General features: G+C 33.1%; 3 protein-coding genes across 3 annotated transcripts; 2 read left to right on the forward strand and 1 right to left on the reverse strand.

Moving 5' to 3' along the window:
* Positions 1-738: 738 nt before the first annotated feature.
* Positions 739-2,929, reverse strand: LOC139896757 (cytochrome c6, chloroplastic). Its single transcript, XM_071879393.1, has 6 exons — positions 2,773-2,929; positions 2,516-2,654; positions 1,689-1,786; positions 1,531-1,562; positions 1,376-1,439; positions 739-1,315 (listed from the first exon to the last, which is right to left on the reverse strand). The coding sequence occupies exons 1-6, from the start codon at positions 2,821-2,823 to the stop codon at positions 1,175-1,177; spliced, it is 525 nt and encodes a 174-aa protein (XP_071735494.1). The 5' UTR covers positions 2,824-2,929; the 3' UTR covers positions 739-1,174.
* Positions 2,930-2,984: 55 nt separating this feature from the next.
* LOC139896756 (14 kDa zinc-binding protein-like) lies at positions 2,985-5,314 on the forward strand. The gene is made up of 6 exons (XM_071879392.1): positions 2,985-3,135; positions 3,211-3,297; positions 3,675-3,755; positions 4,008-4,155; positions 4,675-4,792; positions 4,947-5,314. The coding sequence occupies exons 1-6, from the start codon at positions 3,104-3,106 to the stop codon at positions 5,012-5,014; spliced, it is 534 nt and encodes a 177-aa protein (XP_071735493.1). The 5' UTR covers positions 2,985-3,103; the 3' UTR covers positions 5,015-5,314.
* Positions 5,315-15,768: 10,454 nt separating this feature from the next.
* Positions 15,769-19,268, forward strand: LOC139901921 (wall-associated receptor kinase-like 9). Its single transcript, XM_071884585.1, has 3 exons — positions 15,769-16,582; positions 16,683-16,847; positions 17,957-19,268. The coding sequence occupies exons 1-3, from the start codon at positions 15,769-15,771 to the stop codon at positions 19,117-19,119; spliced, it is 2,142 nt and encodes a 713-aa protein (XP_071740686.1). The 3' UTR covers positions 19,120-19,268.
* The last annotated feature ends 4,388 nt before the right edge of the window (positions 19,269-23,656 follow it).

Genomic DNA, 23,656 nt, shown 5'->3' on the forward strand with positions numbered 1-23,656 from the left:
CTCACTTTTAGTAATATACTTTTTGCACTAAGTTTTTGGCAAAAAAATACTTATCCTAATAGAATCATACTTAATATTAAAAAATGGGTTTGCAATTGATAATCTTGGATTAATATTGAACCCTGAAATACTTTCTTAATAAAGTAATACGACCCTTCTACTGGGTTCATGAAATTGATATTGGGATAAGATAAGAACTACACTTTGTTTCTGGGTAATAGATTATGAACCAGAATATTAGAGTGCTTGTCTGAAAATCTGTTTCAGTTTATAAAAGCATCAGTTTCCTATATATAGAGTGAAAACGAAAATCGGTTAAAGTACAGTCGAAATGAACAGGTGTAACCCTTCATATTCAACAGAAAATACTGGTAAATTCTGTAACCCCCGATATTTCTGCGACATCATCGAGTTAGCTCGAATGAGCGTGCACTTTGTATTCTCCAAACTCATTATTGAGCATAACTGAATAGCCTTTTACTTTCAAGTAAATCACAATTAACCAAAATAATTGTTGATAACACCAAAATCACCAACACTTAACTAATCTAATACCCTCTCAATTAACTCACTATTTTATATGATAAATAAAAGAAGATTAGTAAACTAGATTAAATGGTCATTACAATGTCTAACAAAACCTACCATAAGTCCATAACAATCTGAGTAGTCCATAATAGGTTGCAACAACTTACCACTTACACTTAATTACCTACGCAGGTCAAATGGAGCTATGGAACCTGCACAGGTCACAAATGGTAGAAGTAAACAGGCGTATAGGATTACGTGGCAAATAAGAATTAATAGTTGGAGCTTGAGTGTTACATTTGGTAAAACTATCGTACCATCTGGACATTAGACATAGTTGTTATGCTAATTCGCTTGTAAAGTTGTAGCGTACTTCATTAGGCTAAGAAAAGGTACCATTCGAACGCTACTGAGAGTTTGATATGGATTAACAGTAGTGCCTAAATATACAGAGTTTGACATCATAAAAAATTTACATCAAAGATTACAGTCAGATATCTATGCATAAGAAGTTTTAGTACTAACATTTCGAAGCTGTCTGAATAAGATAGCATATAACTATAAATTGTACAGTTTATTACATAACCGGGCATATTTAGGAACGTCTAAATTGAAACTTACCATCTTCTTCCGATTGCAAGAAGGATTAATCTTCACCATTTCCGATGTTTGGCCATCCATTATCTGCTTGCGACTTCACAAAATCAGCCAAAAGTTTTATTTCTTCTTCTTTTAAACGAGCTCCAAACGTGCATTGACCCCTAGGTGTACACATCTCTCCAAAACCCTGCAGGCATCTATATATAAGTCAAAGGTCAATGCATTAAATTCAACTTAAGAAACTTACCGGCATTCTTCCCTTTCCGTAATAAGTTACACGGTATATTTCTTCATTAGTGTCAACTCCGTTCCTGCACCACAACAACCACTTATAAGATAAATTGATTCCATAGTTAAATTTAATCTTGACCCGATAATTCGACTACTAGATTAATAGGCCACCTTTGAAGATCTTTTAGAAAGAGAGTTGCACCCTGGAGGAAACCATAAAAATGGGAGTATGAGAACCGATACAGTTGTTATTGACTTTCTCATACAAAATGATAGTATAAATTTGGCAATGTTCTTTTAAAAGTTGATGTATTGTTAACAGAATATACCGGTTGTATTATGTTTCCACCTGCATCATGACATCCAATGCAAGCACGGCGAAACAAGGAAGCTCCTCTTTGTGCATCTATTGCTTGAGCATGTGACACTACGAAGCATGGAAATAATAAACAACACATATCAACAGTACATATATATAACCTCTAACTAAGGAGTATGTTTAATTATCGATATTCTTTCACCATGAAAATCGATTATTCCAGTTATCGGTTCAAAATTGTCAGCAAAGAGAGTATTTTTTATTTTTTTTAATGGCTGAAATATTATAAAGACAACGCCTATCTAGCAAATCACTAGAGATGACAAGGGAACCAGTTACAACGGCTTAGAAAGCCATGACATCCAATAAATATTACATTTGCTTGTGTATCTAATCCAAAAATAAGAATAGTTACAAAAAAAAAGGACAGGACTACAACATGTTGAGAGAAATGTAAAACAATAATCAAAATTGGGGAACCAAACATGATGTCTTCTTTTCTTTTCTTGAACATTTAAAATGCTTAAATATTGCATTATCAGATTACATATAGCCCCAACAACTAAATATATTGATTAAAATGCAGTTATATAGAATCAAGCATTACGATAGTATTAAAGAAGATCACGTGCATATTACGTTTTTATCTGCTTAAAATAGAACCTTTTTTTTTTTTCTTTTTCTATAGCATTCTGTTCTGTACATTATAAAATCTGGACAATGAAGTTACATAGATATGAACTTTGGCATGTATCATATATCACATAATTAGATTACAACTAGGTTATAATTATTGAATTGAATTGAATAAAATGGATGATGCAAGAATTTGATTACCTGGAGGTGCAATGATAATAGGAGATAAGGCTAGAAATGCAGCAAATAAAGGTGGGCCCAATCTTTGTATAAACTTAAATTGTTGTTGCTGTTGTTGTTGTGGCTTTACACTAGCACAGAGTGTTTGATCTCCTTGTTCCTGTATGCATAATCAAGTGAATTTGGTATTAATAATGTTATCTGAAAATAAAATATTAAAATTCATTTAAGCCCTAGCAACCAGGAGCTTTTTTGTTGCTGGTGTGTGTGTGAGCGACCTGGTTTAAAGCAGCAACAATGGAACTAAAGGGGATGGCTGAAAGCAGCATTGTCTGTGAAACTGAATATTTGCTACTTGATCCTATGTCACTCTAATTTTAAGCTTCTAGATAAAAAGTTTATAGCTTTGATTACAGCCACTTCATAGGCATATTACAAATAAATAAATATGGAAAATAAATAAATATATTGATGTGGTGAAAAAAATACAGTAGATAACAGTAGTTAAATATTTAAGGATATTAAGAACTAGTATGTGGAGTACTAATTTGAGAGGCATAAATTAGGTTATTTTAATTTCAAGGTCTGTGACCTTACGATTTCAAATTCATGGCTGCCTTCAGATCGTCTCTGTTTTTACGGTAATTCTCACCGGACATTTTTTCTTCTTCAATTCTGTTTATTACCTCGTCTTCAATTTTTATATTTGAAAGCAGGACTAGTGCCAGCGTAACACTCGGAGCATTCAACAAACCATTTTCCATTCAATCACTCCCAATTCATCGCCAATTTTCACCACGCAGGTAAATTTACTAACTTTTTCCCCAATTTTGTTAGTTGGTTACATTTAGGTTAAAGCAACTTTTGAGGGTGAGTTCAACTGTGAACTTGTGATTTAGCCATATTAGTGTTAAAATAATTCATTATCATTACTTTGATATATAATTTAGGGTTTACTTTAGCTCAGTAATTGTATTTTTTAAGCTCAAGTATTTGACATAAAAGAAATATATGTTCGTACACATTACTCTAATAAATTGTGCAACTATTCAGAAATTAGTCCGACATATGATACATACTCAACATAAAAGAATCTTAGTACCTCAATTAGGCTGCTCAACTGATTAAATATGTTACTTCTTTTGTGTTTTATTTTTTAATTTTGTATATTTAGGGCCATGTCTCGTGTAAGTGCAACACATGATGAAGAAGCTTCTGCTAAAGCTGCTGCAAGTGAAGCCAACACTGGAGCTCCAACAATGTATCATCTCTATCATTTTTCTAAATGAAGTGCTCATATGTTGTGTTTGTACATCTTCTGCTACAGTATGAATAGTTTTAACTTTACTATATGTTTAAGTAGCTTTAATTGCTTCAAAGATCGTTTAGGCAGTGCTTTAAGCAGATATATAGTCGCCTCTAATGAACCGATCTGGTAACTTATAGTTTTTTTGGCAGATTTATTAACATACTGAGTAATTAATATTACTTTGTGCATTTGAGCTTGTGTCAGATTTGATAAGATTATTTCAAAGGAGATTCCGTCCAGCATAGTCTACGAAGATGAAAAGGTTTTAGCTTTTCGTGATATTAATCCTCAAGCACCCGTTCATGTTTTGATCATCCCAAAGCTCAGAGACGGGTTAACGGAGCTTGGCAAGGTTAATTATTTTACTTTTGTTGCACGTTTTATGCTAAGACATGGATAAGAATAACTATTTTTATAACTCCAATGTTAAAAGATGCAAAGTAAACCTATATAAGGATGTCAATTGATTGCATCAAATACGTGCATACACAAACATTTGATGTTGTATTATATTATACTCCCCTAGTCCCCTTTTTTTCATAATAGAGATCCTATTTGAACATAGTTTATATTTCAAGTATATAGCTATGTATTCTTGTATTTATCTGTAATAATATATAGTTACCTTTGTCACGAGAACGATATTTACGTACTCCATCTTGATGTAAGGGCCTACTGACAGCAAGTATTATAAACTTCTGATCACATATACTGTTTTATTTATTTCTATATATTTATTTTTTTTAAAATGGATTATGGATACTGACATACTGTTAACCAATACATTTGTTATCATCTAGTTTTCACCAGGGTTTATCTTTTTTGCAATCATGAAATATTGATTGATTTGTGTTTTGTTATTATGATGAAGGCTGAATCAAGACACGAAGATATATTGGGTCATCTTCTTCATGCATCTAAAATAGTAGCAGAAAAAGAAGGCATTGTTGATGGATTTCGTGTTGTCATTAACAGTGGCGCTACTGCATGTATGTTATAGCTTTTATTTTCTTGATTCGAATCCTGCTGTGTGTTTATATCTGCTATGAACCCTATCTCCACCCAAATAGCAGAACCAGTAGTTTAATATGAAAAGAAGCAGTCTTTTAATCAGATTTGTTAAATGTTAATCTGTGTGTGCAGGTCAATCAGTTTACCATCTTCACTTGCACGTTCTTGGTGGAAGACAATTGAAATGGCCACCAGGTTGATGTGAGCTTCAAATCATCATCTCCTTCCTATTATCTTATAAGGAGGTAGGTGGATTCAATTAATGTGTATGAGCGTATAATGATTATACTTGGGTCGAATATGTACCTTTTAATTATTGTCATTTGTTTTGTTAACTGTTTTAACCAAAAAAGGAAATATAAAAATACACAAATAATTAAATAAAAAGGTTGAGAGTGTTTTCCTTAAAATTACTGAATTGTAATTCATTCTACTTGCAATCTTGATCAGATTTTGATACGTATCATTTGGCCAAGAAACAATGTAGATATATCACTACCCTATGATAAGCATGTTATCTTGACCAACATATATTTAGCTTTTCTTAAATAGTAAAATATTTTTGTATGTCTTTCGAGCATTCTAACATAAATAATTGTTCTGTAATTTTCAAACTCAAGATGTTTGTGAAGTAAGTACTTATTGTATTAATAGAATATACTTTGGACTTTAACATGCACTCCAATAAATTGTTTCATTTCTCCATATCTGTTTACACTTGTGATGGAAGTATTCAGTTTAATTTTGGCTGAAAAGATTAAGAAGTCACCAACATTCAAATATCATCATGGGTGCAAAGAAATGAAACTTACACATATGAGCTTTGCTGATGATTTGCTTGTGTTAAGCCATGGAGATGAAAAATCTGTGCAGGTCATTAAAGAGGCTTTGGAGGATTTTAGTAAAGTGTCAGGGTTATATCCTAATTTGAATAAGAGCACTTTATTTTTTGGATGTGTTAATCATGTTACAAGACTGAAAATCCTGCAGATCATGCCCATTTCGGTGGGTAAGCTACCTGTGAGATACCTAGGGATTCCATTATTAGCTAAAAGATTAAGTGTTGGTGATTGCAGTAGTCTTATTGATAAAGTAAAGCAAAACGTGCATAACTGGAGAAATAAGAAGTTGTCATATGCAGGAATGTTGCTGTTAATAAATTCTGCATTGAGTTCATTGCATGTGTATTGGGCATCTGTATTCATTTTACCTCTTCAGTGGTGAAAAGTATTGAAAAAGTTCTTAAGGGCTTCCTTTGGAGTCAAGGGGATAGTGCTAAGGGAAAGGCAAAGATTGCATGGAAGACAGTTTGTACTCCTAAAAATCAAGGTGGACTTGGATTAAAACCTATTAAGAATGGAATGAGGTATTGATTATGAAACATTTATGGAAAATAATTGACAAAAAGGATTCTATGTGGTATCAGTGGGTTAACTTGGTTAAGTTGAAAAATAGAAGTATTTTGGGAGATTCAAGGTGAAAGTAAAAATAGTTGGAATTAGTGTCAATTACTGAGATTAAGGGATAGGGTGAAAGATCATGTGATATGTGAAATTAGAAATGGTAATCAGACATCTTTATTGTTTGACAAATGGGATGGAAATGGTCCATTGTTTTTGACTTGTTAATAGAAGAGATAGATATTGTGCTAGAATCCAAGATAATATCACTGTTGCAGAATATATGCAAGTTCATGTAATGCATGGCCAGAAGAATGGAGGTCTAAATATTCTGTATTTGAGCATGTTCAAATTCCAATGCTGCAGAATAAGAAGGATGTGGTAAAGTGGGTAACAAACAATGGTGATATTCTTGACTATTCCACTAGGCACGTATGGTGTGATGTTAGATGCAACAATGCTATAAAGGGTTGGCATCATATTGTATGGTTTAGTCTGATGGTGCCAAATTATGGTTGGCCATTTGGAATAGGTTACCTACACAAGACATATTGAGTAAATGGAATACAACTAAGTCATATAGTTGTCTATTATGTGATGGGGTTCCTGATTCTGTTACTCATTTATTCTTTGAATGTCCATATTCTAGAAAGGTGTGGGAAATCATGAAGACTAAGTTGCTATTCAATATCTTACAAAATTGGTTCTATTGTAGAAACAATTGAAAGATACCCTTTTCAAAAGCAGATTTGGAGTGTAATTACCAGAATTGTGATTGCCACTGTATATAATATTTGGCAGGAAAGGAATACATGTATATTCAAAGGAATAAAAAGGGATGTACAGGATTTGAGTGTAAAGATTCAAGAATTTATTAGAGTCAAGTTGTTGACTTTAAAAGTCAAACATTCTAAAAGTGTACAGCAGGCTGGAAAGATTTGGCAAGTGACCTGGAAATGATTTGTAGGTGAAATCTTTTAAGAAATTAATAATTTCAGTGAAATTATGGAAAATCAGTTTTGGAAAAGTTTGTACTTTGTAGACCAACCATAAGATGGGCTTCGTGTTTCTTTTCCTAAAACTCTAAAAGCGCTTTGAAATCAAGCACAAATTTGATCGATTTAGGAACCACTTAATTCAAGAACAACGAACGTTACTAAATATATTTGGGCTGGACTAATGCAAGAAATAAACATTGAGGCCCAATCAGCTAGTAGCCTAACTTGCAGTTTCCATGAGAACAGACCCATTACCCATATTACATTATCTCCTTTCTACGCAATACATAATTAAGTATTAACTAGTATAGGGGTCCTAATGAATTATATACTTGATGAGTAAATATAAGTCACATTTTTTTTTTTTTTTTTAAAAGGGGATCACCCAGGGTGACTTAACCACCCACGCGTTGATCTCTCTGGAGTTGCATAACCCACCCCAACTGCTGTTTAGGAGGAAACCCGGTCCAATCCGAGGGCATGGGCGGTAAAACACCCCTCCCCCACTGCCCCCGCAACGCGATGTGCGTAAGGCACCCTTGGGTGAAATTCAAGAGTAAAGGGCAACCTTGTGTGCAATGTTGCGCCTCACGTGAGTCAAACTCCTGACCTCTCGCTAAGAGAAGCATGTCACTACCACATGAGCTACAACACAATATTGTCACATTAACTTTTATAAATTTAAATTTAAAAATTTAAATTTAAAATAATTAATAAAAGAAAACCATAATGTCACATGTAACAATAGTTGGAGCAGATGGTGATTAAAATAAATAAATTTTAGCGCAATCAACAAGCTATCTATAGTTTCTATTAAAATCCTATAATGATGATGTCATTATTAGACCAATTTCTTTGTTAAGAAAAAATCAAAAAAAAATATATATATATATATATAAGTCATCTTGATGATGTCATTAACATTAATTAAATATTTTATTTATTTATTTAAGTTAATTGAAATTCACTTAGTTCATATAATAATAGTATTTTAGTTATAAAAAAAATTAAGAGACCTTTGTTATTACTAATAATAATTATTAAAAAAAAAAATATATATATATATATATATATATATATATATATATATATATATATATATATATATATATATATATATATATACTCAATTTTAGACCAAACTTTATTACAGGATATTATTATATTATTATTATTTAAATATAGGTTTTCTTTACGGGATTAATTACGTTACATATGTATGTAAAATACATGTCTCAATAAAATGTTGTAATATAGCTTTTATGATAAGAAAAATAATAATTGTGATGAAAATTGGAAGAAAGTTGTTAGAGAATAAATGTAGTTCATGTATTCTGACTAAATTAAGTATATTAATATATTTGTAAAAACAACGACAAGTTTCTTAGTGGGAATATGCGGTTCCACGGGTCATTAAACTAAATGACTTTAACATTTACGTTCACTTAATACCTAAAACATATCATTAAGCTGTTTCATTTAAACAAACTCGTAATTTCACAGGTCATTTCACTAGTAATAATTTAAGTCATTATGTATCTTGTCAGCAAATGAAGTCATCTTATGCGGTGACGGTGTTTCACCAGGACAACCAACATTTGGTCACCCGTCTCGTTCATAACTTAAAGGAGTGTATCGTATAAATAAATTACAACCACTAATTTAATTTGTCGTTAATGAAGACATGTTTGTTTCTTATTTGTCTTTAAGTTTATTGCAATGATTCAACTTAAATATTAAAAGATAATACAATTACCACTCAAAATATTCCTTTTGAAAACAATCTCTACATAAAATATTGATGGAGGACTTTCTATACTTTTGAAGTGTTTTACTGTGAGTGGAAAAATAATTTCTCTTTATTGTAAAAAATAGGAAAAATTGTCTACATCATACCTTCCTCATACCCCACTTATATTGTCGTCGTCATCGTTGGATTCATTAACTAAATGAAGATTAATATTTAGTCGCGACCTTAATAATTTGGTCTAAGATCTTTCACTATTTCCCGTCCCGATGCTTCTTTGATTGCAATTTACGTAATTCTTCTCCCTCATTTTAGTCATGGACTCATTGTGGAGGCCTTCAAATGCCAACCGAGCGAAGCTCCTTTGGCAGTTTCAATTTCCATGAAGTTCAATTGTGTCGTATCTTAATTAGAGAAAGTCGGTAAATTATTATTAATTTTTTTTTCGAAAGGCAGAGAGTCGGTAAATTATTAGAAAGATTATGTATCATTACGGTTCTTTTTTTGGTTAAAATATAGAGGTAAACATCTTTTAAGTTGACATATTTGACTAACTAATCATTTATATCTTTCTTTGCTAGCTCTTTACTAGAGAGGTGGTTTTTGATAACATTTGTTGTAGTTTGAAAAAAAAAATATGTTTGTGTTTTTGTTAATTAAAAAGGGTATCTATGCTCAAAAAACTTGATTACGCACTTGCAAAACTGAAGACACATTGAAACACAGTTTCTTGGAATATTAGGGTCAATTTAACCGATGAGCTTATTGAAACTCATATGACCATATGAGTTTAAGCTTATGATTATAACTAGTTGTGGAGCTCTCGCTTCGCGCCGGGTGCTCCGTTTTGAATGCGAGTTAAAAAAAAGTGTTGATCTATTTTGTAAAAAAAAAAAATTCGACATTTAACATTGAAGGGTTGTTCCTTTGTGAAAGTTGCTTCTTTTAGCGTTCGGATTTTTTTTTTTAAAGTTAGTTGATCTATTTTGTAAAAAAAAATATTTTGACATCTTTTGGTAGCATTGAAGGATTCTTCCTTTTATGAAAATTGCTTTTTTATCGTTTGAGACAAAAAAAAAAAAGTAGCACAGTAATAGCGTGGTGAGTGTTATTATTCAATATTTTTAGTGTTAGTGATAGGATAAATAATATTTTAGAATATACGTATAAAATGGGGGGATTCGATTTGTATTTTAATGAAAGTAAGGGGGTTGGGTGTGTGAAAAATGAAACATTAAATAGTACTATAAAATGGGGGGGTTCGATTTGTATTTTAATGAAAGTTAGGGAATTAGGTGTGTAAAAAATGAAATAGTAAATAGTTCTATTCATAACTAATAAGACAAATTTTGTCTATTAGTTATAACTAGTTGTGGAGCCCTCGCTTCGCGCCGGGGGCTCCGTTTTGAATGCGAGTTAAAAAAAAAAGTCTTGATCTATTTTGTAAAAAAGAATTTTTTTCGACATAACATTGAAGGGTTGTTCCTTTTGTGAAAGTTGCTTCTTTTAGCGTTCGGGTTTTATTTTAAAAAAAAAGTTAGTAAAGTGGGGGTTCGATTTGTATTTTAATAAAAGTTGGTGGGTTAAGTTTGTGCAATTTGAAAAAACTTTACGTATAAAGTGGGGGTTCGATTTGTATTTTAATAAAAGTTAGGGGGTTAAGTTTGTGAAAATTGAATATTAGTAAAAAAAAAAAAAAGTTAGTAAAGTGGGGGTTCGATTTGTATTTTAATAAAAGTTAGGGGGTTAAGCTTGTGAAATTTGGGAAAAAATATACGTATAAAGTGGGGGGTTCGATTTGTATTTTAATGAATGTTAGGGGGTTAAGTTTGGATAAAGTGAAAAATGAATAGCACTATTCATTTCCGCTTTATCTTTTAGATATATATATAATATAATATAATAGTAATAGTAATAGTAATAAGCTTTATGTCATTAGCTCTATTTGGTCGTGGATACATTGTAGAACTTATAGACAATCATAAACTCTTTGAAAATAAGTTCATCGCACCTAGTTTATTAAGAAGCTAGAGCTTATAAAAAGCAAAATATTATACTGCCTTTGTTTATACAAGATTTATAACATATTGTTATTGTCGTTCTTTTAGTTAATCAGCTATAAAATATGTTTGTTAATTAACTTATAAGAGTTTGAGCTTAATATTTTAATAAGTTTTAAGTCATAAGCTTTATTTGATATGTAATAAAGAGTAAACATTATGATCCAAGAACTTAAAAATAATAATAAGCTCTAGCTTTTAAGAATAAACTCTAGCTAGTTTCGCTCAAACATAAACATATTCCGCATTTTTGTTATTAATACTCCGTATAATTCCCGTACATAAACCTTAAATTTTGATCCAACTTTTACAATTTACGTTTGTGAACATTTTGGTCCAAATTCAACTTTCGACGCATGTGTTAGACTCGGTGTCTTCAGATTATATTAAAATCCTGCTGCATTCCATTGATTAAATGTATTGATAAGCTCATAAGCACCAAATTCATGGTCTAAGAGCCTGTTTACTTTTGGATTAATGGGCTTAAGGGTCTACAAAAATTATTCGGTCACCATTACCCCTTGTTTACTTGAGACTTATTGTTTTTGCTTAATTGAGGGAACAACTGGGTCACCCTCAAAATCACTGTCCTCCCCATATAGCTCTTTTTTTTTTCCATATTACCCTCAAACCTTAAATAGATCGTAAATCACCAATCAAACCACCATTTAGTGCATATTCGAATTGGTCATGAGTTGAAGATATCCCAATAAATAAAACTACAAACAAGATTAGAAAACCCAAATTGAGTTTGTGTAAATCTCTAATTTAATTATGTGAAAACTTTTTGATTACAGAAAAAGAAAAAAGAAAAAAAAAAAAAAAACAAGATGATACATACCCCTAAGATAAGATATTAATAAACATGTGAGATCTTGGAGAAAAATTGCAAATGGTGTAAGGAGTTTAAATTGATTTGTGGATGTATGAAATTTTGGGCTATGTGTATGAAGTTATTGTAGAGTATTTCTGTTTATTCGAAGGGTATAAAATTTGGGGTTATGCTTATAACGTTTAATGGCGGTGGACGTTGGCCAATTTATGTGAGATGAAATTTGACGTTTTGATTATTGTGTATGATGAATGATGATGGAGATGTTATTCTTTTTTTATAATCAACGATGATAGCAAATGGGTTTCATTTTGTATTGTATCCTTAGAGGTTAAAATGGTCATTTAATCTCATTCAGGTTATTTATACATCATAAAAGTAAACAACAATTTTTATTCTCTACCAGATGCATATAGTCCTCAATTATTCATTCTGTCATCTTTATCCATAACCGAATTAATAGAATAAAAGGTAAACAGGCCCTTGTGTCATGAAAAATTGGACAGCTTGATCTAAGGTAGCATGGTGTTTTGGGTGCCTTAATGGGTTTAGGGTGCTCTTGTATGTTTTGTTGTTTGCTATTGCTGTATTTTGTTTGTTTGGGTTAGTTGTATGTGTTGGGAAATTACGGTCTCACTAATTCCCACCACCCAGCCCAACAATAATAGTAAAGAAATAAGAACAATACACAACACAAGATTTAACGTGAAAACTCCAAAACAAGAGAAAAACCACCGGCCCCCAAAGAGAGAAATACACTATATCACAAATTGTTACAATGATATAGACGACTCTCTTAAGCCAACTACACTCTCCAAAATATTTAACTAATACAACTCTCAAACAAGGGTAAGAAAGAAAGAAATAATCAAATACTTAAAGTGTATTGATTGGTGCAATTTGGAAGTGAGGCTTAACACTCCTTTTATAACCAAGTCATCCCCCTCCCACTACTTCCTCCCACCTATGTGGGATAACATCCATTCACAAATACAAAGCAACCATATCCATTTCTTCTAACCAAAACTATAACCAACAAATCTCCACCTTTTGGATAGAAGAAGATAACCATGCTTCCACTTTGCAAAAGAAACCGACGTAGATGCTTCCTCGACGACAACTTCAAGATCCTCATCTTCATGCCGCTGACATTACCTCTAGCCCAAGAAATAAAATTTGCATCTTCATCGAACATTGTCAAGACCCGACAATCATTGTCATAACAGACAATCATAACTCTAAACATAATTATCATACTCCACCATAAAGAGTATAACACTTAGAATATCACATTCCAAGCATTTTATATCGGCACATGTTGTATACCCAACTGAACTGTTATGGTGCAACTTCCTGTTTGGCTTTCCCTGGAAGTTTCATCGGCTACAACATCCGTTTCCACCACACAACCTGCATAAACGCCAAACCAATGCCCATGTGCAATTGTGGAACCGCTAACGAATATCCCTTTCCATGGTGGCGCGGACACACCATGGGGATGACGTGACTTCAGAAGAATTAGTCACTCTCCGTAACGACGGAGACAATGTTAGCATCTTTGGAGCCATTTGCCAGATTAGCTCCACCGGGACAATTAACCCTTACATGTCCAGTCTTCCCGCACTTCCAGCATGTCAGATTCTTTCTAGAGTTTCTCTTCTGCCTATCCGAACACAACAGTACCGTAGCTTCTGATGACGAGACTCCGTTACCTTCCAATCTTTTCTCCTCGGATAGGAGCTTGCTAGTAACATCTTCAAACTTCAACGTTTCTTTCCCGTACATTAGAATAGGTTTCATGTGCTCATAGGACGATGATAAAGATAATATCAACCTCAAAGCTTTATCTTCATCATCCGTTTTAACTCCAATAGCCTCCAGTTCCGAAACAATACCGTTAAGAATACTTAGATGATCTGAAATCTTTGAACCTCCATCCATACGCAGAGTATGAAATTGTTCTTTAAGACACAACCGATTTGAGATGCCCTTGCCCTGGTACAACTGCTCTAGTTTAACCCAAAGCTCCTTTGCCGTTGATAACCAGTGCACATTTGCAAGCACGTTCTTTGCAAGACACAAACGAATCGCACTTTCTGCCCTCAAATCCATATCATTCCATTCTTCTTCATCGAACTTACTGCTAGAATCACTGCCAGGAACAAGGGTGGGTTTACCCTTCAAAGCCTTGTGTAAACCAGACTGAATCAACACATCCTTGACTTGAACCTGCCATAAGCCAAAATTGATCCTCCCATCAAATTTCTCTACATCAAACCTCATTGGACTGAACTTCGACATCGTGTACGTATCCTATAAACAACACTTTCTCTGATTTTGCTCACGTTTCGAATAGCCAAAAGATGTAGCAGGTAGCCAGGACCCTTTAAATCGGAAATCCACAACTCGCCACTAACAAATCCAACTATTACTACGAATCAGAAAAAATATTGTCTAACCAGATACCCTATACGATCAATAGAACTCGTTTCTGATGTGGACGATCCACTCCCGTGGCAACCACAGAGCATACTCCGACTCCTATAACCGAGACCCTCGTCAAACCTGACGCTCTGATACCAGTTGTTGGAAAATTACGGTCTCACTAATTCCCACCACCCAGCCCAACAATAATAGTAAAGAAATAAGAACAATACACAACACAAGATTCAACGTGGAAACTCCAAAACAGGAGAAAAACCACCAGCCCCCAAAGAGAGAAATACACTATATCACAAATTGTTACAATGATATAGACGACTCTCTTAAGCCAACTACACTCTCCAAAATATTTAACTAATACAACTCTCAAACAAGGGTAAGAAAGAAAGAAATAATCAAATACTTAAAGTGTATTGATTGGTGTAATTTGAAAGTGAGGCTTACCACTCCTTTTATAATCAAGTCATCCCCCTCCCACTACTTCCTCCCACCTATGAGGGATAACATCCATTTACAAATACAAAGCAACCATATCCATTTCTTCTAACCAAAACTATAAGTATGCACTACCCATGTATTGTACAGTTATTTGTTAATATAATGCACTTTCACCTATAAAAAAATTTGTTTCACTGATAACCAAAATTTAAAATCACCATGATATTATAACTCGAATGATAGATAGCTAGATTTCCCCGTAAAGGCATTTGAAAAGGTAACACGTATACATTCTTCAAAGTCAACCTAAAATAAATAATCATGGGCCTATTGAATTAAAAAGTCAAATATGCCCAAAAGACTGGCCTCGTTATAGCCTTGCATCATGCACTTCCCCAATTAGCATGAACACACTAAACAAGGCATGAATGTTCAAACCTTCTAGATGATACATGGAAGAAAACTAACCATAAATAGTCTTTGTATGTCATTTTTCCCCATATATATCTTGTTTAATTCAGGATAGCAACTCTTTTGAATTATATATTTTGTTTCTACTCCCATAATATCAAAATACATAATGGTTATCTCATTTCATGGTACCGGGAGTATAAGGATTTTAACTCAGATGTAGAAAGTATAATTGGGTTATATAGTGACTATTTCGAACCTTTTCTTCTCATATTTATAATTTTATAATTCATTTAATCATTAACGTTAACAATATGAATATGACACATAATCAACAAATGGAGTACTTTTTATTAAAAACATATTTGAGTAAAAACACAATTTCACTAATATACGAGTATTATTTTTAACTAAATCTTTATAAATCAATAAAACTAGATTAGATTATTCAATAGTTAGAATTTTTGGTAACCATCCTAATCTAGGAGAACAAGTCCATCCTCTAAACTTGACCCAATATGTTGAAACTTGAAAGCTCTGATTTTTTTTAGTTGACTTGTAAGGCTCTTTGGTCACCATTATAACTTTATAACTTTCAAGTATGAATCATTGAACTTTAACAAAACATGAAGTCATTAAAAGTATACCATATACTTACATTACTTTCATTAACAGCAACATCAATAGCAGTTCCTTATTATGCTCAGTTAGGGTGCAATGATACATGTGGGAATGTTAGGATTCCATACCCATTTGGGATCGGGGCAAACTGTTCGTTAAACGAATGGTATGCGATTGATTGCAACTCATCGACACCATATCTGTCTGCAATCAATCACCTTGAAGTGTTAAGTGTAGATTTGGGAAATCAAACAATAACTCTTAACACACCAAAAATCACTCACTGTCAAAATCAAGTCCAGAGTAAAAGTCAAACTACAAGTGTGAATCTTGTAAACAGCCCATTCCTTTATTCGAAATCTCACAACAAATTTGTGATTGAGGGGTGTGGCAACGCTCTCATCTTGGACCAGGGGAGTGCGCTCACCGGGTGTTCGACAACGTGTCTCAATGACAGTGTTGTTGATGATAATAACTGCCTTGGCGTTACTTGTAGCCAAACGACAATTCCTTATAATCTTAAGCAATACAGTGTGAACCTAACACAAAGCAGAGATGGAGCTTGTGGGTCCGCCTTCTTAATTGATGACATGTCATATGTTAAACGACAATCTATGTCTGCAAACAACACTTTTGTTCCTGTGTCACTTACGTGGACTCTGTCAGAAGGTGACATCGAACGCGTAAATTGTTGTTATGAGGAAGCGGTACTTTCAAGAGTTAAATTTGATCTGGGTAATAATACATCAGTCTATTCTTGGAAATGTGTTGAGTGGAGGCCAGTGGAAGGGAATACCTATTTATCATTTGGATGTGAGGGTATGTAACTATATATTTCTATACATATTTTTGTTTGTTCTTGATAACATCTGCACATAGTTTTTAACACCACATTTTCTCTAATATGATGTGCTTTTAGTGCTTGAAGAATGTATTACGTGCAACGATAATGGAGGTTCTTGTAAGTACGAGAAAATACGTGATGGTTACGCCATGACTAGTGAATGGAACTTCACTTGTGGTGATATTATCGACTTAGACCGCTATAATTCTAGAAGCAAATCATCCATGGGTGTTATTCTAGGTAAATTACGTATTTTGTACTTTTATGTTTCTTGTACAGTAATCTACTCTTTAAAAAGTTCTGATCTCACTATAGATGTATATTTGCTAAATAAAGAAGTTTGGAGAATTCATCAAAGATGTTTGAGTTCTTTTTTGACTTGCGGTTGTGGGGGTGTGATATAGATGGTTGCTAATCGTTCTAAGTACATTTCGATTGGCCACCCTCTTTCCTCTTTATTTGGTTGTTATTTTTTGTATTCTTGAGCTTTTGGTTTGGTGCGAACTTTTTTTTTTGGAAAGGCCGTTTGGTGGGAACTTGATTAGTTAGGTTTAGTTTTGAGCTCGGTTCTCTAAGGTTGTTTGTTTTTAGGGTCTTCAATTTTTGTTGAAGTCCTTTGTTTTAATGAAAGATTTTGTTTTTTTTTTTTCCCTAGAAAACATAAATGTATATTTGCTAATGTAATTTCATATCCCTAAAGCATTAGTTTTGTTTCTTCTTTATAGTTTATAAAATGATACGAGCAAATTACAGTAAAAGGTTTACCTCAATTTCCTATTATAATTCATCTATGTTTATTTTGACGTTTAAAATATTGTTTTATCAAATGTTAATCAAAAAGAGGTGTATCGTTACTTTTAAGTTAGAATGCCGTCAAAAAATTAACGATACTCCATTTTTTAAGTAAATCGTATGCAAGCCTCATCATTGACACTTACACGAGGATAACGAACATATGCAAGCTTGATAATTGGCACAACGTGTGCCGTTAATGTTCTCCCATAATATGAACATAACGAAAATTAAGTAAATAATTACTACGTAGTTCGTAAGAATCATCATTCACGAGGTCTTCCATATCCTCGAGTAAGTGCCAATGATCAGGCCTGCATATAATTTACTTAAAAAAATGCAGTATCGTTAATTTTTTTATGGACTTCTAACCTAAAAGTAACCATACTTCTCTTTTTGATTAACATTTAATAGAACAGTCATTTAAACGTTAAAATAAGCATAGATTACCTAAAATAGTAAATTGAGGTAAAAAGGTTGCCTTTTAATGGAATTCGCCCTAATGATAATGATGATTTTGATCATATATTAATTTCGGTTGTTGGCCCTGCATTTAGGTGTTAGCATAAGCATGGGATCGCTTTTACTTACGGCAACCATCTACGCATTATACAAAGTAATCAAGAAAACAATAGCCAGGAGACGTAGAAAGAGATTTTTTAAACGTAATGGTGGTTTACTTTTAACGCAACAAGAAGAGGCGGACCCATCTTTAGTCGATAAAACCATACTTTTCACGTCTCGTGAATTAGAAAAGGCCACTGACTACTATAACGAGAATAGAGTTCTCGGTCGAGGGGGTCAAGGTACAGTCTACAAAGGTATGTTAGTTGACGGAAGGATCGTGGCCGTCAAGAAATCAAAAGTAGTTGACGAAAGCCAGTTAGAGCAGTTTATCAATGAAGTGGTCGTTCTTTCGCAAGTCAATCACAGAAATGTTGTCAAACTTTTGGGGTGTTGCTTAGAAACCGAGGTTCCTTTATTAGTTTCTGAATTCATTTCAAACGGAACGTTGTATGATCGTATTCACGATGAGACTCATGAGTTCCCTATATCCCTAAACATGAGACTGCAAATCGCAACGGAGGTTGCAGGAGCACTTGCCTATTTGCATTCGGCAACCTCCATTCCTATATATCATAGAGACATCAAAACAACTAATATATTGTTGGATGATAAATTTAGAGCCAAAGTCTCTGACTTTGGAACTTCAAGGTTGGTATCAATAGATCAAACGCACTTGACTACTTTAGTCAAAGGTACGTTTGGCTACCTAGATCCTGAATATTTTCAATCTAGCCAGTTCACTGAAAAGAGTGACGTGTATAGTTTTGGAGTTGTTTTGGTTGAACTGTTAACGGGAGAAAAACCGATTTCCCTAACTAGATTTGGTGAACATAGAAGTTTAGCTACTTACTTCATGTTGGCCATGGAAGAAGGTCGTGCGATGTCTATTTTTGATGCGATGGTGATCAAAGAGGGTTCAAGGGACGAGCTTACGAAAATAGCTAACATTGCAATGCGATGTTTGAATCTAAATGGGAAGTACAGGCCAACAATGAAAGAAGTGGCTTCGGAATTAGAAACCATAAGGACGTCACACGATCCTTCAACGGTTCAAACCAACATCCGACCCGCGGTGTATGGGGAGGAATTATCCGTGGTTACATACAGTGAATCATCGTCAACATTCTTGAGTTTTGATAATATGAGTGGTTAATGATGCAAAAGGCCAAATATTTTTACATGATGTATTATAGTTACATAGTACATGTAGTTGCAGAGTAGTAACATTTATTTCTTCTTCTATTGTTTCTATTAAATATAAAATTTAAGTATATATATAAAGAGCTCCGATTATTATCTTACGATTTATATATTTACTTATGAATCACTTATATGTTTTTCAAAAAATTAGGATTATTTAAGCTTGAATTTAAATTGAATTCGATTTAAGTTGATTCAGTACCATTTAAAATCAGTTTTTCTAGAACGACAACTCACACACCCAATACATTTTTATCCACAAATATGACCACAACGGGACTTGAACCCGAACCTTTTTGGTTGATTTGAAATCAATTTAGTTCGGTATTTACTTGCCTTAAACATTCAACTAAAAACACTCGAATAAAAGAATCTGAAACCCAATCTGATAAACATTTTAACTTTGCTTCATCTTACTAAATTCTCCACTAGTATTACCTAGTGCCTACCAACTATCACATTCTTAAAAATCAAATAAAAAATCAACATAATGCTTAACAATTACTCCATAACATGTTTTTTCCTTGTTCAGGTTTAATATGAACTAGAAAATAAACCCGCGCTTCGCTGCGGTGTGATTTTGATCGGTTAACGGTCAGTAATTTTGGTTGGGTGAGTGCGAAAATCATCAGTTCTACGTATGGGCAAATCAACCGTGGACGATTATGCATCCTGCGAATTCTTAATAGTGTGCAAGAATGGGGCAAATTGTAGTCCTTATTAATTTTTTGATAGTTATAAAAGAGTATGGGTCTTTATGTCTCTTTTAAAACTTGTTTGTTTTTGTCAAATGGGCTAGAATGATTTGTAAGCCCAATTTGAGACTCTGATGTAACCTAGAATATTCAATATTTAGTTAAAACTAGTGTTAGGCTGCGCGCGATGCCGCGCTATCGTGTAAATATTTTTTTGGCAATGTTTAGAAAAATGTAGGGAAAAAAGAATGGTAAAATAACAAAATAAGAAGTAAGCATAATGTTTTTTTTGATAAAAAATAGTTTAAAAAAATTGGGAGTAACGTTTCTGTACAGTCCTTTAGTAAAGTTAGTAGGGGAGAATTTTAAAAAAAAGGAAAAAAAAGAAAAACACCGTAACACAGTACTGTATTGTGTAAGAATTAGTATGTAGTCAGGGGCGGAGCCAGGATTTAACGACAGGGGAGGCTTACTCGATAATTAAAAAAGGCAAACCAAACAAACTAAAAAAGGCTAATTTCCTATGTATAACATATTTTATTTGTTTGATACATATATAGATAATTACTTTACGAAGCATGAGTAACGAAAAAAAATGCTACTATAAAACTTGCATTATGAAAACAGATATGGCCCATCTAAATGCTTGATAAGCAAACTTATACAATATGTTTTAGTTAACATTAATCTGTATTCAGGTTTGGAAGATAGATAACCCAAACAATTGGTTTAAATTATTAATTGAGGGAGGGTTACTCAAAATAATTAAATACATGCTATTAATATTTCATTGAAATTAAGTCTATTGGGGGAGGCTGAGCATCCCTCTGTCCCCTCCCTGTCTCCGCTACTGTATGTAGTAGTAAAGTAATTAGTATATAGTAGTAACTTTAATGAAAATTAGTTTTAAAAAAATGGGGGCAACGTTTTTGTACAGTCTTTTAGTAAAAATTTTAGGGGATAATGAGGGAAAAAAAAAAAAAAAAACTACTGTAGCACAGTACTACCCTTGTGGGTACAACTTTTTATGCGGAGCGTACAAGTCGGTAAGCGTAAAACCGGTACTATTCACTTATTATTTCGAAACTTTGTCAATTAGTATATAGTTATAATATAATATAATATAATATAATATAATTATAACTAGTGTCTGGGGGGCGCGCGTTGCCGCTCCGTTTTGTAGATATTTTTGGGCAATGTGATGGAGTCGTTGACAAAAGTGGAGGAAAAATTGTAAGGAAAAAAAAGGGAAAAAAAAGTTTTTATCATCTTATTTTTTTGAAGTAAATTTGTTGTAAAAAAAACAGGCCAACGTCCTTATACAGTCTTTTAGTAAAATTTTTAGGGAAGAATGAGAGGGACAATTTTTTAAATTTTTTTTTTTTTTTTTTTTGTAGATGAGTAGTGCAGTACTCCTTGTGGGTACAACTTCCATCTACACAACGTACAAGTCATTAAAACGCACAATGTGTCACTTTCGATGAATAGTAAGTGAATAGTAGGCGACTTTGTAAATTAGTGTATAGAGTAATAAATTTTGTTACTGTATACTTTAATATCTTGCTTTTGCCAAAAAAAAATAAAAATAAAATAAAAAAATGGACCGAGTGAAAGTGATGCTAGATATATGAAACAATTTTATCTCTTTATTCATATTCACCTTCATCTCTCATCCTCTTCATAAAAAACTCCAAAACCATCTCCATCCACCATCTACAAACACCATCTCTGACAACCACTTTCAACCACCACCTCCGCCACCACGACCTTCCGTTTTTTGGGTTTACGACCACCACGAACTTCGGCAACGTCTCACTCCTTTATTTCTGTTGGTGCCTTAATTTTTTTTTTTTTTTTTTTTTGATGTAAGTGTGATTTTAATCTTTTTTTTTTTCATAAAATCTTTTCCCTTTTTGTTCTGGATATTGTTTTGGTTCATCTTTGCTCCGGATTAAGATCTAACAGTTAGTAGGAGTTTCTGGTCCTGTCACACGTCTCCGGTGACCTTTTCTGTTTTTCTTTTCAAACGGGCTCACACTTTTGTTTATAGTTTTATAGATCTAAACTTTTGTTTATAGATCTTTTTTTTTCCTACTCTTATTTGTTTCAAAAAAAAAAAAAAAAAAAAAAAAAGCAAAATGACTACATGTTTTACGACAATGATCACCACCGGCGTACTACTAAATATCAAATATCTCCATTGTACAACCTTCTAGCAATGTACAACCTTCTAAGCACAATGTACAACTGTTATTTGCATAAATGTAGCTGGTGGTTGTCTAGGGTGGTGCTGACAGTAGCTTGTTGGTGGTCCTGACAGGAGGTGGCCGATGGTGACAGTGTTAGATGAATAATTTTGGCGGCGACAGGTGGTTAGTGGCAGTGGAGTGGTGGTGCTTTGGCAGGTAGTGGTGTTAGTTTCAGGTTTTTTTTTTCTATTTAGTATATTGTCAATTTTGGTGTATGAATATTGTTTATCAGATATGTTTCAGAGTTTTTTTTTTGTTGGCGGGTGTAAAAAGACAAAAAATACCCTTTCCCGTTACCGTTATACTGTAGCGACGGTGATGATGTGGTGGAGCATGATTGGTGGGCATTGTCCATATTTAGTATATACTAGAAAATAAACCCGCGCTTCGCTGCGGTGTGATTTTGATCGGTTAATGGTCAGTAATTTTGGTTGGGTGAGTGCGAAAATCATCAGTTCTACGTATGGGCAAATCAACCGTGAACGATTATGCATCCTGCGAATTCTTAATAGTGTGCAAGAATGGGGCAAATTGTAGTCCTTATTAATTTTTTGATACTTATAAAAGAGCATAGATCTTTATGTCTCTTTTAAAACTTGTTTGTTTTTGTCAAATGAGCTAGAATGATTTGTAAGCTCAATTTGAGACTCTGATGTAACCTAGAATATTCAATATTTAATTAAAATAAATTTTATTACTGTATACTTTAATATCTTGCTTTTGCCAAAAAATAAAAAAATAAAATAAAATAAAAAATAAAAAAAATGGACCGAGTGAAAGTGATGCTAGATATATGAAACAATTTTATCTCTTTATTCATATTCACCTTTGAAATGTCCCGTTCATATTGATTATAAACGTTCCATATTAATTGATTTCGTTGCGAGGTTTTGACCTCTATATGAGACGTTTTTCAAAGACTGCATTCATTTTTAAAACAACCATAACCTTTATTTTATCAATAAAGGTTTTAAAAGCATTACGTAGATTATCAAATAATGATAATCTAAAATATACTGTTTACACACGACCATTACATAATGGTTTACAATAGAAATATATTACATCGACATATGTTTCTTGAATGCAGTTTTTACACAATATCATACAAACATGGACTCCAAATCTTGTCCTTATTTTAGTATGCAACAGCGGAAGCTCTTAGTATTCACCTGAGAATAAACATGCTTTAAACGTCAACAAAAATGTTGATGAGTTATAAGTTTAACCTATATATATCAAATCGTAACAATAGACCACAAGATTTCATATTTCAATACACATCCCATACATAGAGATAAAAATCATTCATATGGTGAACACCTGGTAACCGACATTAACAAGATGCATATATAAGAATATCCCCATCATTCCGGGACACCCTTTGGATATGATATAAATTTTGAAGTACTAAAGCATCTGGTACTTTGGATGGGGTTTGTTAGGCCCAATAGATCTATCTTTAGGATTCGCGTCAATTAGGGTGTCTGTTCCCTAATTCTTAGATTACCAGACTTAATAAAAAGGGGCATATTCGATTTCGATA

The sequence above is a fragment of the Rutidosis leptorrhynchoides genome, chromosome 3 (assembly GCF_046630445.1).
Source record: "Rutidosis leptorrhynchoides isolate AG116_Rl617_1_P2 chromosome 3, CSIRO_AGI_Rlap_v1, whole genome shotgun sequence".
NCBI classification, from domain to species: domain Eukaryota; kingdom Viridiplantae; phylum Streptophyta; class Magnoliopsida; order Asterales; family Asteraceae; genus Rutidosis; species Rutidosis leptorrhynchoides.